Genomic DNA, 17666 nt, shown 5'->3' with positions numbered 1-17666 from the left:
ACTTCCTCTGAGTCGAGCCCAGCTGTCACAGGCAGACGGAAACAGGACAGAGAAAAGCCTCAGATCAGCTCACGGATCACAATCCTTAAATTCTCAACTAATACAGCCCCCAAACCTTCCTTCAGCACCACCTTACCTTGACGTAATGGGCCGTCCATAAAAATCTCTGTTTCTTACGTTTATGGAAACATGGAGCTCAAATCTAAAGGGGTTTATTCTAAACCTAGACACATCACAAAAATCCCCACATTTGCTGGCCATTTATGAGATATTATAGGCAGAACCTCAAGAGGTTTGCATGATCACCTGATCTACGACCCTGGATTCTCTGAACAAGAACTGGAGCTATAAATGTGGGCCGCATTAATCCTGAAATAAAGGAAGAGTAGTGCTGCATTTTTCCACAAGTACCCACAATGACCTCTCTTTTTCTTCTATTGTCATCAAAACATTCTTTGTTCCCTGCACATTGATCTCTGAACCTGCATTCAGCTGTTAAGATGGAGGATAATTCTATTGGCTTTTGTTCGGCACCTTATCTTTAGAGCACTGTGCTAAAATCTGTGCGTTTGCTTTGATTTGGTGACCCTTTAAAGATATATATTCATCTTTTTTTGTAAAGAACTGAAGAGAAATATTATTCATTATGTCTAGATCAGGGGTTCCCAAACACGTTCCTGGAGCCCCCCAACACTGCACATTTTGCAATGTCTCTTTTGCCTGACAGACCCATTTCAGGTCTTGGAGTTGCTACTAATGAGCTGATGAGTTGAATCAGGTGTGATTGATGAAGGAGACATGCAAAATGTGCAGTGTTGGGGAGGCTCCAGGAACGAGTTTGAGAACCCCTGGTCTAGATAATAATATTCCAGGAACTACAGTATGTTTCCTCGTGGTTCTCAGATGCTGGGCAGCACAGCTTGAATGAATGATCTTGAAGTGTACGGAGATAAAAGGAAAAGTAATCTTGGAAACACGCTGAAGAACAACTTAAATGTCTGAATGTTTGTTGAAGCACTGTGTCCATTCCTGCATCAGAGGGACTTCCAAGCAAGACAAAAACCAAGATTATGAGAGGTTCATTACTGAGAAACTCAAGTTTGAACTTTAACCTCAAAGGATTTAAAATTAATGCAGTAAGGGATTAAAATCAATATACAGCACAATAACCTTGAGAAAGCGATGCATAAACTCCTTTTACACCTTAATAAGAGCAAACAGGAGACTACAAGACACAAGTCATTTGACCGAATTTTAAAATAATTAGCTTGTAGTGGGAAAACATCAATCTGTACAAACAAGTGAACTAAATAAAAGACATAAAGTAGGACAAAATGGACAGCCAAAACATATACAAGGCCATAAGCATTTATGAGCTGTGAATCAGTCCAGGCAAACGAACAAGCATGCAGCATCCAGAATAAGTGGCAAGAGAAATGCACAGGTCATTGGATTTGGGAATCAATGGCTGCAGGTGGAATTGAATGGAGAGTGATCTCAGCAGACATGTTGGTATACTTATATAGGTAGTGCTATATAGATGGGATAATGGAGCCTATCCCAATGTCTCAGGCCTGTCCATCACAGCGCTAATATACAACACCATTCACACTTACACAAATGTAATGTCTGCAACAGTGGTGTATAAAGTACCTGAAAGCCATACTTAAGTAAAAGTACAGATATCTTACCAGAAAATTACTTTGGTAGAAGTTGAAATCAACGTTTAGAATATTACTTGAGTAAAAGTCTTAAAGTATGTGATATTTATTATACTTAAGTATGAAAAGTCTTTTTTAAATCTCCAACGTACTTAAGTACAAGTAAATGGAAAATGGAAAATAATTAAATATATGTGTGTGTGTGTGTGTGTTCATACTTAGCTGGAGTAGCAAGATTGTGTTCAGTTTTAACTCGTTCTTCCATTTTGTATTTTTGTGTAAGAATAAGAAGCACTTCATCCGGTACTTAGCGTCTTTCATTCCAACATAAGAAAACATTTCTGGAATCTGCATCTGAAATAGCATTTAGATGTATTTACACAGTTTAATGGATCTCAGAGGGGACATGGATGCATTTATTTATTTTGCATTTTATTTATTTTGCAGTTGCAGATGCATAAATAGGCCTAATATTTAGTTTTTAACATAAAACGTTGAATACTGATATTTAAAATAATTCACAACATGAAAAAAAAGTCAAAATGTGAAATTAAAACCACCAGTAGGTGGCAGCAAGTGACTGTTAATGAGTGAGTCATTGAGTAATTGTATTCATTCAAATGGCTGATTCATTCAGGAACAAATCATTTGACTGTGTTAATGAGTGAATCACTGAATCATTTTTATAAACCAATTAGTCCAAAAAGCTGATTCATTCAATAAGTAACACCGTCCATTGCTCAGAGACGTAAAACAGTGCTGTGATCTTTGTTTGGAACTATTTTCGTTGGTAAAATTGAGCAAAAACAAGCAATATTATATCTAAAATGTAAGCCACTTATTGATTTACTGAACTAGTATGAAATGATTATTAAATGTGTTATGCTGATATCTGCAGAAAAACGGTACTCTTTAAGTTAACTATATTAAATTTTTATATACATATAAAAAGCATACAAAAGCATTTTTGCCATCTACAATATAGAATGCCTGGAATTTTGAATTTTAATAGAATAATAAATCAACGTGCTGTGTGTGATTTTGGTGATATAGCCTACTCAATAATGTCAGATCACACATCATTACAACAACACTTACCATATTATCGCAGAAGATATACTGTATATCACACACCCCAGCCTCGACTTTAACTGGAAAAAAGGAAATTATCCGCGGTTGTGCGTGCACTCGTTTGCACATGAGCAAAAAGTTGTTTTTAGGAGTCTAACTTGCAAGCGCCCGACCACTGATTCGTCAATCCTGCTTTCCTGCAGTCTGTGTTCTTGTGACGTCTGACTATTTTGTACTAAGTAACGAATATGCTTCGGGGAAATGTATCGGAGTAAAAGTATACATTTTGTTAAGGAAATGTTGTGGAGTAAAAGTAAAAGTTGGCTGAAATATAACAACTAAAGTAAAGTACAGATACTCCCAAAAACTACTTAAGTACTGTAACGAAGTATTATTACTTCATTACATTACTCCACTGGTCTGCAATTCACCTATCCCGGGACACATTTCCCAAATACATTGTATAGTTGCATGTTCTGCTGTTACTAACATAGTTCAATACATTTGCAAACAAAATCACAAACTTGTGTGGTTGGAACAATAGCTTTTAGCTGTGGTTAGAAGTTTCCTCTTGATGTGCATAGATCATGCTTTTGTGCACAATACATAAGCTAACATGCAGTATATTCTGTATCTTTCATTCATTAAACCCCCGCTCTATATCTTCTAACTAGGGATGCAACAATACAATTTTTTCAGAGATCCGATCCAATACCGGAAATTCTGAGTATCTGCCGATACCGATCCAATCCGATACCAGCCCAGTTTTTATTTTTTTATCGATGTAGAATTTCTGTTCTTCTGTGTGTTGACCTGGGGTGTGTTTCCCAAAAACAACTATGGTCGCAAGTTCCGTCGTTACCAATAGAGTTCAATAGTTAACTAACGATGCTTTTGGGAAACGCTTCCCTGATCGTTACTCTTTTGTGTGTTAAACACAATACTACATATAGATAACTTAATTTTAATGAAAAATAACAAATGAAAAAAATATATATAATCATAATGACAAAAATACTTTTATAAACTAGGTTAGTGGATAACTTAGTAGCAAAAGATAATCTAGAAAAATCGTGGGAGCACAATTTTATAAAACCCAGTGAAATATTTTTATTTACAAATAAAAGTGAATAAGTTTATGACTGAATCTGGTAAAATGATACACATTGCTCTTTGTATTGTTGTAAAATACATTCATGAAAGAGCAAGCAAATACATTTATATATATAAATATATAGGCTACTATAACATTAAAAGACATTTATTTAAAATCTATAGCACAGTAATGAAGGCAGCAACATATGATAGATAGGACAGAACAAGAAAGACTATTAATAATCTTTCATTGCGCAAAAAGTATTATAACACGAAAGGCTCCTATACAGGGAGCGGCACCAAGCGCTTATGCACATCCCGAGCGCAGAATGATGCGCTTGACGCGACACATAGAAAAGTTCAAAGTACAAAGGGAAAAGATATTGATGTAGTGTATTAAATCTGTGCGTTAGTAAACCTCAGTTACTGTGCGCTCTTGAAGAGAGTTTGACTGTAGTAACCGAACGTGACAGTTTGAATGATGAATGGAGGATGCAGCGGAGAGAAGAGTTTACCTGAACTTGAATTTAACGACTTAAATATTTATCTGTACCTCCGATTAAACTATGCAACAGCTTCAGAACACTTGAAATATAGTGCACAAAAACTTTATGGTGCTTTATAAGGTTTTTTTGCCTTTCGTGGGGCTCAACAATAACACAGAATCAGTGGCGGCGCCAGGGCGGGGCTTGACGGGGCTATAGCCGCATCAGAAACTTGCTTAGCCCCAGCACAGCCCCACCAAGGATTTCCAAAAGATTTTCCTGTTTTTTTAACTGTGGTGTCACTCTCATTAACATTGAAAAATAAATATTAAAAACCTAAAAAAAAAAGGTGCCTAATATGTGGCCTATAAACAATGAATAATATGAGGGAGGGGTCGAGCAACTCAAGCAAGCAACTGGCAAAGTTTGCGCAAGACGGTGAAGGTCAATTCACTATAGAGAAAGTGAAAGTAAAAAAACAAACAAACTGACGGTTAACGCTGTATTAACGGCGCATATTCTCTCCGAGACAACGAGTATATAACTGTCTTAAATTATTCCCTTAATATTTCTCTTGTGGCTCGTAAAGTGAAAAACATGAGACAAAACGTATTTCGCGTTAAACAGGTTGTTTTTGAAAATCGGTGCAATAAAGCTGCTCTGAATTTTCATTGATGACTGCAGTGTTAATAATAATTATAGGTATATAATTAATTGTATAAATTAATAGACCTGTTTTTTTTTTAAAACTATTACAACTATGCCTATCACAGCGCATCATGCGGGGCAATAATTTCATGTCATTTAATAATAAAAGTAATCTAATACTAATAATAATAGGCCTAATAATAAGAAGAATGTAACAGGCCTACATTAATTGGAAATGCTCCTCTTAATATTGCCATTTTTTTTATGCTTTTGACAATATCTCTGGCTATCAACACATGCATGATACGATGCAAATCAGCACGGGGAGGTTATCACCCGCAATGTGTGCCCGTGTGGAAATGACTAGATATGTGTAAAATAAAAAATAAAAATAAAGATAACTTAAATAAATAAATAAAATAAAACAAAATAATGAAAAAAACAAATCCCAACTTTCTTTCTTTTCTATATTCATTCATAAATTATATTACTTTGTAAGTGTCATATTTGGCAGTTGGCATTAGAAGTTATTACTAATAACAGTGGCAAGTTTAATACCACAGGAAAAAAGTTAAATATGCCTTTTTCAAAGCTGCTGTATATAAAAAACTGATAGCTAAAGTTAGGCGTTCATTACTTTCTCTCAATTTAATTAGTTTTTTAGCACCCCCTCTGAACTGCTAAGCCCCCCTCAGCACCCCCAACAAAAAAATCCTGGAGCCGCCACTGCACAGAATAGTATATGCACAATATCGGATTTGGATCGGTCTCGTCTGATCAATACCCGATCTGCAGAAAATTACCATATCGGAGCCGATACCGATCCTGAGTATCAGATCGATGCATCCCTACTTCTAACCCAGCCAGGACTCAAACCATCAACCTTAATGCTGTGACGGAATAATACTACACTGAGCCATGATTCTGGACTTGACAGGATTGTATCATCAAAACTCTAGTTCAGTTACAACAAACAATAACTGATCCCTCTGTGGCTTCATTTAAATGCTCATGTGGGATGCTGTAGCTCAAACAGTAGAGTTTGGCTTTTATTAAAACAGGGTGGCCGCGGGTCCTTAAAAAGTCTTAAAATTTATTAAATAAAGTTTTGCTTAAAAAAGGCCTTAAAAAGTCTTAAATTCAGATTCAGTGGGTCTTAAATATCTTCGGCCTCATTACCGCAAAAGTTTCACCAGTCTGATGGACCCAGGGACTGTTTACAATCATTGGACAGACAGAAGATTCCCCGCGCTGTAGTTACTGCGAATACCACCAGCTCGCTGACAAGCCTCCTAGCTGCTTTAAATGGGTTAATGCAAGTTTACTGAAAAATTGCTCGAGGATTTTACTTGCCTGACGGGACAAATAGCTTGATTAAAACTTAAGTGACATTTTATTACATTCAGCGTAAACAGCGATTGATAATGGATAGTGTATTTCTGGTAGCAATGTTGCGCTGTTGAGGCTCATCAAATGAGCATAACGGCAAACATAAAGAAACTCACAGAACGAAAATAGTTCCAAACAAACATCAGAAGTATTGCACATTCTCCGAGCAGCACTCGCATGTTTGTTCCTGAATGATTCAGTGTTTTGAATGAATCGGTTGAATGAATAAGTGACTTACCGCCACCTACTGGTGCTTTAGTTAGTTTAAAAGTATGCATTTTTCCACCAACATTTCTTATTTGTATATTCAAAATTTTTTATTTAAAACATTAATCTCATAACATTATTGCGGTTGTAAATTTGTAGAGCAAATTATTCAATTTGATTGCTAACAGCCCTGTTGTGTATATTACATTTCTTCATCAGTTGTAAGAATTTGACATGAAAGATGATGCATACATTTAATAAGGTTAAAAAATATTGGACTTTATGGAGGTAAATAACAACCTGGGGTAAATATTAAAAAAATGCAGATTTAAATATGTAAAATCTGAATAGAAAACTGATGAAAATATTGCTTCATTTACACCACCAAAAATATTGCTGATGCGGAGCTTTTGAGGGATATTGTCTGCAGATATGAAAAGTTCCCTGTATATCGTAATAATAAATAGCATTTTTGACAGCGATGATATTTTGTTTTCTTTTTAAATTTAAAAACACATTAAATATTACATTTACATATGTAATATAATGTGTATTTCCTTCACAGGTTTGGTCTTAAATTTTACATAAGGTGGTATTAAAAAGGTCTTGAAAATTCTTAAATGTAACTTGTTCATATCTGTAGACACCCTGTAATACTAAGGCTATGGGTTCAATTCCCAGGGAATGTATGCATTGATAAAAATGTGATTGCTAATTTATGTATTTTCCTTACCAGAGCAAAAATAGAGAAAGTAATCTGCCATTTTGTGACTAAAATGTACATTACTCAAAATTAGCTTCTTTCTTATTGAGCTGTTGCATAATGATGAGCATATGAAGATGATTTTCAACACAACAGCACTCTGGCTATTGGTTAATTAAATCCTTGCAGTTGCTGTATGCTGTGTAATTGTGTGTATGCATATGGATATTACTAATTCATTCAGCTTATTTTATGTCACAGCCATATCCTGTATGCCCATAAAGCATATCTTGACATGTTTTTGTGCGTCTGTCATGATGAGAGCCCTTCATAGATGATTCAGCTGAAGAGATATACAGTCATGCATTAGAGACTCTGTGATGAGCCCAGGGAAGATGGGTGAAGAGCTTTATATTGCTTACAGTTATCACAATTGTCATTCAAAGCATTTATTTCCACAACCACGTATCCAAACAATGAGAGGAAATTGCCTGCAGCCCCTAAACCAACCTGTGGAGCATTGAGCAGTATAGACAAATAAAGCAGTGTGAGAAATTAACCTAATTAAATGGCAATATTATTAATTTCAATATACACACACACACACATGTTTGTTTTTGTGAAAAGTGGGGACATCCCATAGGCGTAATGGTTTTTATACTGTACAAACTGTATGTGCTATTGCCCTACACCAATCCTACACCTAAACCTACCCCTTACAGGAAACTTTCTGCTATTTCAGATTTTCAATACACTCCATTCTGTGTGATTTATAAGCGTTTTAAAAAGTGGGGACATAGGGTAATGTCCTGAAAAGTCACCTTCTCCTTGTAATACCTATGTCATACCCTTGTCTTTATACAAATTTATGTCCTGATTTGTCACAAAAAAACGCGTGCGCGTACACACACACACACACATGACCTGGTTAGTTTCTGACTGTGACAAAATAAGATCGAAGGCCAGTGAAAATGTTTCCGAAGGAAATGCAGAGAATGTAAAATATAATTTTCCTTCCATTCATAGTTTTGAATTTGAATTTGGTTGAGATTTGAGTAAAAAAAAAAAAAAAGTGTCACAAGGATCATCTGTTCCACCACTGACCTTGTTCTTTAGAGAAACGGAGGCAGCTAGATTAATTAATTCTGAATTCAGTTGACTGTAGTTTCACAACATCTATTCCAGTGTTGACAAAAGCTTTGTCTGCAAACGAAAAATTGTGTAAGATAATCAATTTTCAGCACAGTGCTGCCAAATCCACAGCTCAGCGCATAGCCATGTAATCATTAAATTTATGCTTGCAAAAACAAAAGACAAAGCTGCCCAACTTGAGCAAATTTCCATGTCAAAGGACAGGCATGCCAGTAAAGATCACCTCAGCCTGCTCATTAATCAGAATAATTTTCGCAGGTGCACAGATATGAGCATACAAACACAAATAAACATTGCAATGCTATTTGTTAACAGCTCTGCAGTCTGCAACTAGTACTTTCAAATCTAATGAAAGGTGCTGATGAAAATATATCAGAAATAAATTACTTGAACTCTGTCCTCTCATCATGAAATGATAGTTTAATGAGTTTATAGTACTTTCTGTGTTTGCACCCAACATGCCAATCCAACTTTTCCACTTGGTTGTCAGATAGGAGATTTAGTTCCCTTACTCCGCCTCCCTTCTTCCATTATAAACACACACACACACACACACACCTCTAAAAATACAGTGCTGTAAGTACAGTATTGATGCACTATGGTCCCATCTATAAACAAGCCTTTTACAATCACAGCCACATTGCATTTTATTCAATATGTGCTCTTCTATTCTTCCCCTGCTGACTGAAGCCCTTAAAGCTTTTTACACAATACAGAGGCCTGCTTACACCAGTAAGTTGCCGTATACAGTTTGCAGAAAGCATTATGCTCTTTGTATGACAAGGAGTACGGGAACACAGCCGGTATGAAACAACCGTCAATATTCAGATGGATTATGGTTTGTTTTCATTTGCTGTTAAAAAATGTCAGTATTGGCTTGAGAAGCCCTGAGCTCTGCCACCTTCCAATGTTTGTTCTCTACGGCAACGGAAAAAGCAGAAGCTGGAAGAATGGAACATTATTAATATTACCATGAACTGCAGAGACTCAAAAATAATATGCAAAATAGTTAACATGACATAGGCTGAAAAGGAAATTTTGAATTTTGGTTCTAATGCCTAGTTCACACTGCACGATTTTCAAACTCGTCGGATCGCTGTTGTTTTCACACTGCGTGACTATCTGGGGTAGCATTCAGTCGCTGCTGTGTTCACATTGCACGATGGATCGGCGACAGGGGCTTTCACATTGCACAATTTCACAATAGGAAGAATCGCCGACAACTCTGTCTGATCCGCAGACTACGTTTCACAACAAAACACACGCGAGAAGTGATAAGGAAATAACGCGAGAACCTGCGTGTGTCAGACCGTTGTTCTCGAGCGAGACTGGAAGTATTAAAAAAATATAGCCCGCAAATAGTCTGTGCGCTGATTTCCAGCTACAAAAAGAAAGACAGATTATGCAGGAGGGAGATGCAGGGATTGTGTTCTGCAAAGAGTGGTAAATAATAATTTGCAGTAACTGTTATGCTGATGTTACGGCTGGTCAAGCGTTTGTGCTCGTTTCTGTATGATATAATTGTACATATTAAAATACTGATATGGTCTATAACTCCTCACCGAACTTCCCTCTGCCCTGTATCTTAGTCTCTCATTGGCTGAAGGTCATCGTGATGTAGTTTTCAGTCAGAAATCATTGCACACAGCGTGATTGTGAATCGCCGACAGCTCCAGATATTTAGCATGCCAAATATTTCGCGGGCGTCGGCGACGTGTCGGCGATTCTCTCAGATCGCGTCTGTGGTAATTCACACTGCGCGATTGTCACTCGCGTGAACGAGCTCCGATTTGCCTCCGATGTCGGGCATTTGTAGGCGATTTATCAAAACCTGTCGGCGAGTGAAAAATCGGGCTAAAATCGTGCAGTGTGAACTCGACATAAATGTCACCTGAGTTCCAATGGTTTTGTGCTCTCAGTAGCAATACTTCACTGCACAAACCATGTTTATCCTTGCTGCAAAGTGAACTTTGTAGTCTGGGTTGTATTTATTACCTTACAACATAGTTTGTTCATAGTTTGATGTCAAGATACCTACTCAAATACACAATCTGTTGAGTATTTAAAGGAGATTTTAAATGAGAGTAATAGATTAATTTAGGCAACACACTGCCCTTGACATAAACAGAAATAAAACAAATTTTAGGTATAATTTTAGATTTTAGATTTTGCCATCTTCACTATTTAATATTATATAGTTAGTTTTATTTTATTGGATTAAACATTCTTTCCCCCAATGTTTGCACTCAGAACAGCGTTCCTATAGCTTCTAACACATGAAGGTCATGGGTTCAATTCCCTGGGAATGTGTGAACTGATAAATTTATGCCATGAATGCACTAAATATACGCATCTTCCAAATGCATCAATGCAACAAAAACAGACCTGTGACCAATTTTTATTGGGTCATGAACCACCCGTTGAGAACTGCTTCTCTATGAACCTCTAAAATGTGGCTGATGAAATTGTTGAAAGACTGACTACACTCAGTTCTGGCTAAGAGAGATCAGCATTTGAATGTACTTGCTTTGATGTTTCATCATCAAAAGACATTATCAGATCAAAATTAAATTTCTGTATCATATTTTTGTACTGTAACTTCATGTTCAGATGACATGCTCCTTTGTAACATCTAAAAATTCACAGCAGATGATTCAGATTCATCTTCCCAATGCAACTGAACTGAGTCAAGACAGAAGTAAGTGTGCTTTTGGACTGTTAGAATAAGAAGAACTCATTTGTCTTCCTTTGAAAGCTTCGTGTGAAAGATTTCAGTTTGTGTTGGGTGACAAAGAAGCTCCTGAAGGTCACATTTATGTCTTCTAAAGTAGGCAGGAAATCAAAGAGTGATTACTGGAGACTAAAGCTGGAATTGCCAACACCTGTCCCACACTGCAGCTAGTGCACATGATCATGATGGATCTGTTAGGGAAGAACTCTCTTAAGAAGAGGAAATGGAGGAATCCACAGGGGGGTTGAATGGCTCAGTTGTGGAGAGCCAGCGCTGCCCTGAGCTCTGAGGGGCGTAGAGGGCGATGCTGCGGGTCACTCCTGGAGTGGTGTTGGAGTTAAAGGTCATTAGGAGTAGCAGCACCTTCAGGCAAGCTATATTTGTAGAAGATTTTTCCCAAGTCTGAGGTAGTCGTAATGTCAGGAAGGCAGACCAGCTCTTTGATGAAAGATATGTTCTTTTTGTGTTCATGTCTTTAACTATTAACAGAAAGAGAAAGGGAAGTTGTTTACTTGATCATGATTTTGAATCTTTTTGAATGCAATCAGTCGTCCTTGTCTGCTGAAAGATATTATGGTTGAGGATTTGCACAAAAGAAAATGGCAGTGATTCAGCATATTTCAAGATCTTAAAGGGATAATATGTGCAAAAATGAAAGAAAGTATTATTTTAGTATAACTTATACTATTATAGTTTTTATTAATATTTGTAACATTTTTAAATGTATTTTTATATTTCATTACAATTATATATATATATATATATATATATGTATATAAAATTATGTGTACACATATATATATATATATATATATATATATATATATATAACAACTTTGAAATGGTTTTAGTTTTAATTTTGGTCAAAAACACAGCATGATGGAAACAATGTTCAGCCGATAACTGGATGACAGCATAAATGAAGACTGCAAAGCAATGGGACTGTCAATCTTAATATTATTACTGTCATCACAAAAGCTGATCACAAAATTATTTATGTGCAAAATTGTACACCAGCCATGCAACAGGACAATGAAATGGTAATGGAAAGAAAATAAAATGACGACAATGACACTCAACCCATAAAAACCATCCCCTGTCAAATAATTTCAGGTTCCATACCACAATTCGTGACCACAACCTCAGCTGAACTTTGAGACCTGATGGTTTATGCAACAATAAATGATTCTCTCGGTGTCTCGCTCGCTCACCAGCCTGCATAATGCTCAGGTGGCCTGTATTAAAATATGGGACATGCCAACCACCAGTGCAGTCAGAAATTATGAATGATTGCCTCACACTGTAAGGCATTATTTGTGGGACACCACTGGAGTTATATCACTGACACTGTCTTGATTTAAATGTCTTCATGGGATTTTTGCATGAGGTCCTGTAATCTTCCAATACGGGGAGAATGAAAACAGCTGGGCAGGAGACAAGATAAGTACCATAAACGTGCCAGATGTTGTCCTGAGATTAGAACCTCAACACATCAGTCATCAACTACAACTGGGGATTTCAACATTTACAGTCCCCGGGATACCCCATTCATACTTTCAGTTAACTCAGGGACCCAGAGTATTAAAAGGTAGTACAAATATAGTCACAATAGTACAAATAGTCACCTAGTAATGACTATTTAAAATTTTAAAAAACATCTATTCAGTCTTTTTTCCAGTGTCTCTTTTCTCAGTAAATGTCAATTTTCCTCGTGGTATCAGGCTTTTAGAGCATACATGCTGAACTTTGTGGAATCATGTAACGATTTGGGAGGCAAATGAGGGAGACAGCTATTCAGTGTGAATTTACAATACATTCCAGGCTCCTAGTAATACTTCCACAGTAATAGTTCATTTTTTACAGCAAAACAACAATATAATGTTCTGAGTTTTACATTGCAGTACAGAAAGAAAGAACACAGTGCAACCAACTGAGTTAGGTAACACTATATTACATTGGTTCAACGTGGGAATTATTCAATGACTTTTAGTCTACTTTTAAAATAAATCTGTCAGTAATTTTCAGGACACAATCTGCTTTGTCTCGCACAACTGAACTGTATTAGGTACTGAACCTACAGTCAGCTAAAAGTCAATTTACTTTTGAAGTCTACAACCGTCCTTTGCTGAAGTTCAAATCTTATTTTATGGGGTGTCAATTTCACAAGAAAAACAAGAAAATGATCAATGATTCCACATTACCCTAAAATGCAGCGCTAGTGGTTATTTCACACACGCACACACACACACTCAGACAGAGAGAAAGAGAGAGACAGATTAAGGAATGTCTCGGTTCATCTAAAATGTATGTCTCTTCACATTTACAAAAAAAGTATTCAAATTAAGCATCTGTAGTCATGAGATTTGACTATTAAATAATAAATATAGTTAGGGTTAAAGTCAATAGCTCTTGGCACTAATGCGTTCAGCCTCATTTATTGCTGGGCGTCAGAATGTTCAAACGTCCTGCTGTTTCACAACGTACCGTATGAAAAATGACATTCACCCAGTGTCTGTGCCCATACCCCGCCAACACTACCCCAAAGTGCCGTGGCTGAAGCGATGATATTCTCGGAGAATCCGAACTAAGCGGCGTCTCGCAAAAAAATAAAAAAACTTGATCTAAGTAAATATGAAAGACGTATTAATATGTGGATGCAGCGGTTTCTGAAGAGAGAGTGTGTGTGTGTGCAGAATCCGTAACGCAGTGCTTTCTACTATATAGCACATACGAGTATGATAAAACACACAACACAACAATTACTTACCAACAGCTACTTGCAGTAGATCAGCGCACAAGAGAAAACACAAAGACAAGACGGTCATCTTTCCCATATTTTGCAGTAAATCCCAAACTCCATTTGCGTTTACATGCTCTCCGGCTGCTCGCCGCGTAATTCCCACCATTCCAAAGGGATGCGATCCCACAAACTGGTCATGATGCTGTCCAAGTGTCGGAAGGAAGATTGAAGTTTAAAACAAATGCGCACTCAAAGGGTGTAAAGATGGTGAAGATTGCGTAAAGGTTATTAAAAGCGTTGCATTGTGAAATAGTCTCCTCGCGAAGGCTGCAACCAGCGTTTACGCACAGACGAGGATTAAAAAATAGATATGGATTTGGATGAAAATCTCTCTCTCTTTCTCTCTCTCTCCCTCCCTCTAGAAACAGACACGAACCGAGTCACTCGTGATCACTCGCTTTTTATTTCACACAATTTTCCTTAATCCTACCCTGGCTCCAAACCCTTCCCCTCTAATTCTGTCCACTAAGCCGATTTATTCCTGCTGGATTTTTCCCCACACTGAAAAGGTTTTGAAAGATCATTATAGGCATATACGTGGTGCGATGCCTTACCCTGCATTAACTGCATAGAACCTGGAAAGATCAAGTGCTGGAAATGTTTCTACGAACAGCGTCACCTAGGGTATCTGCAAGTCAGCTTCAGTGAGTTTTCATGTTTTACCATGTTTACACACAAGTTTCCATGCATGTGGGTCGATAGGGATGTCTTTGAGGATAAAAAAGGCGAAAAATCCTTAAAAAAAAAATCGAGGTTAAAATACATATGTCAGGTTGTTTAAATGCAATATTTGCATTTGTGGGAGTTTTAAAATGTTTTGAAAAAAATAAATGAAAAAAAATTACAAAGATTTTGATTTAGCAACTCTTAGAAAATATTATTATATCTATATATCTACACTTATTCCAAGGTTGTTGTTGTTTTTTTTTTTTTTTTTTTTCCATAATTGAAGCCTTTTATTAATACACAGAACCCTGACATATAATAATATATTTGGCCCATAACAAGCTAATGGTTATTTAAACCAAAAATGTGGCTTTAAGTTGACTTCAACATTCCCGCCTCTGAACGAGATGGCCAATCATAGTTTAAGCATTTGGGGTGGCAACTCAGGTAGCCAATGAAATTTTAGGGCTGCCTATATAGGACCACCATCTCCACACGCCCCTGGATCTATATACTAATGCCATTATCATAAAAAAGTGAGAATTATTTTATTAGCCTCATAAAATTACACAACACTGCATGCTGACAAAGGACACAATTTAACAGGCAATGCTATGCATGCTGGTAGACAAATAGATTAGTGTGCCAAGCATATTGTTTAATCATCGTAAAGGTTAACGTGGCCATATGGGTCTTTACCATGAATAAGACAGTTTGCGGAAGCTCCCACACAATACATACAGTCTAGCACTTTACCTGTGCCCGGGAGTTCATTAATGAAATGCTAATCTTGCCTCCGACAACACCCACAAGGAAGGAGGGAAGCAAGGATGAGAATATTATGCAATACTCTGGGGTCAAGACCTCGTTGCAGGCGCTCTGAAATTCAATCAAACGCACAAATTAGAAAATATATTTCTGAACTCTCCAACAGAACCTGCCACAAGTGCTAATTAAAGAAATGTGGGTGTACTTGCACATACCTGAGGCGGTATAAGGTCTTCCTGATGTTGAACTCCATTGTGCCGAACACTTTGTATTCACCTACACCCACACCGCAGATGGCGAGTTCTTGCACAATCCTTTTGGGACGCTCAGAAAATATATATCGTGCAGACTATAAATTTGGCTCATTTGAATGTGTATTTGTTTTTATGTGGTGAAGAAACTTGAAAAGAGACAGACAAAGGCATGCAGCGATACCTGACTGACACTCACACTTGCAATAGTTCCTACTGCATATTTATTAACTGTGCCAGAGTCTCAGTCGGATACTCTTTGCCCTGCTTAGTCCTTCCTCTGAGCACACGTGCTTGCAGAGTCATGACAAGACCCTTGGTAAGGCTCTCTGATGATTTATGAGATGGCGATGCTGTGACGTAAGGGAATGAACAGACGGGAGGAGAGGAAAAACAAAATGTGAGGCCTCATAAATGGTCAAAGACAGCACGTCTCTAGAGCGTCTCTGCTCTCTGCTCGAGATGAAGTGGTCGCGGAGCTTCTGGTGCGAGTAGAGCTGGCGTCTGGGCAGAGACCTACAATACTAATGCGATATCGCACATCTCTAGAGGGCAGTGTCAACAACAATTTATTGAAGCAGCACTACCCAACATGTTCCTGTCCATATGGCACTTGCCCCTTGGACATCAACAGACATCTTCGAGAATCAGCCACACCTAATTGTGATGGGTGGTCTGATTTTGGTCTTTCTTCAGTCCTGCATGTTTGTTAAAAGAATAGCTCATCCAATAATTAAAATTTGCTGATAATTGATTTTCTCTCAGGCCATCCAAGATGTAGATGAGTTTGTTTCTTCTTTGGAACAGATTTGGAGAAAGTGTAGCCTTACATCGCTTGCTCACCAATGGATCCACTGCAGTGAATGGTTGCTGTCAGAACTAGAGTTAAAACGGCGATACAAACATCACAATAGTTCACAAGTAATCCACATGACTCCAGTTCATTGGTTTTTTACATCAAACCATTGTTTCTGGTTAAACCATGCATACTCTATCTATAATATTGCTTTCTCCAATGAAAAATATATATTTTCTGAATCAGGAGAGAAATATGCACAGATCAAGCTCCGTTTACAAATAAAAACAGTCAAAAACAAATCTGTTGGTGGATTTTGATGTGAGAGGACACCAGAAGATGGACTGTTTCACTGGAGGAAGTATTATTATGAATTATGGACTGATATTTTGACCAGAAGCAACGGATTAAATGTAAAAATGCCTTGATGGATTTGTTTATTTTAAAGATGTAGGATTGTAATGTTCTTATCAGCTGTTTGGACTCTCATTCTGAATCATACTGCACCCAGTTACTGCAGAGGATCCATTGGTGAGCAAGTCATGTAATGCTAAATTTTAAACATCGGATGGCCTGAAAGTAAGTAAATTTCAGCAAATTCTTTTTTTTTTTTTTCGTGAAGTAAATAGAATTAATATTAGACTCTTTTTGATAAACCTTAAATAGTATTTACATTCTGATTGTTGGTCTGACAGACGTCTGGAAAGAGTCTCTTGGACAAAAAAAAAAAAAAGACATGTAGGCGGAAGGATGAATCCCATTTTCTTCCACTTGCGTTTTTTTCGTCCTTTTTTGAACACTCGATGCTCGCTGTCCTCTCTGCTGCCTGGAGTTAAATCAGCAGGCAGGGAAAAGAGGGCTGGACAGATGAAATTTCCTATTCTCATTGACATCAGTAAACATTCTCTTTGCGTACCAGATACATTTCCATCAGCTGTCGTTCTCAGTGCCTAGAGTCTTTTATCACACTTAGCTAGACTTGCAGTTTAAGCTGCAAAACTCAGCGAAGGAAAGCTCATGTGGTAGTCCTATACAAGGCTGCTGTCAAAACAAAACATATCCAAATTCTTCTTGGTGACTTTATTTGCATTTTAGGATGACTCATTTTTGATCGTCACTCATGCGTGTTATGCATAGTGACATGAAAGCTGAAATGCACCGAAACGAACCAATACCCACACTACTATGAACACAATAAAAAAGAACAGAACAACAAGATTATTAACAATAGTATATTATGCTT

At 37.3% G+C, this 17666-nt stretch overlaps 1 protein-coding gene across 2 annotated transcripts in view; it reads right to left on the bottom strand.

Annotated features, from left to right (window-relative positions):
• igsf21a (immunoglobin superfamily, member 21a) overlaps positions 1-14523 on the bottom strand; it is a 225716-nt gene extending 211193 nt beyond the window's left edge. For both annotated transcript variants that reach the window (XM_058790855.1, XM_058790856.1), the window contains exon 1: positions 13910-14523. In XM_058790855.1, the coding sequence (XP_058646838.1) occupies positions 13910-14048 (139 nt within the window). In that variant the 5' untranslated portion in view covers positions 14049-14523. The remainder of the gene's footprint in view (positions 1-13909) is intronic.
• Positions 14524-17666: the final 3143 nt, after the last annotated feature.

Source organism: Onychostoma macrolepis, chromosome 11, assembly GCF_012432095.1.
Source record: "Onychostoma macrolepis isolate SWU-2019 chromosome 11, ASM1243209v1, whole genome shotgun sequence".
Classification (NCBI taxonomy): Eukaryota; Metazoa; Chordata; class Actinopteri; order Cypriniformes; family Cyprinidae; genus Onychostoma; species Onychostoma macrolepis.
This window is presented reverse-complemented; position numbering and strand designations above follow the sequence as displayed.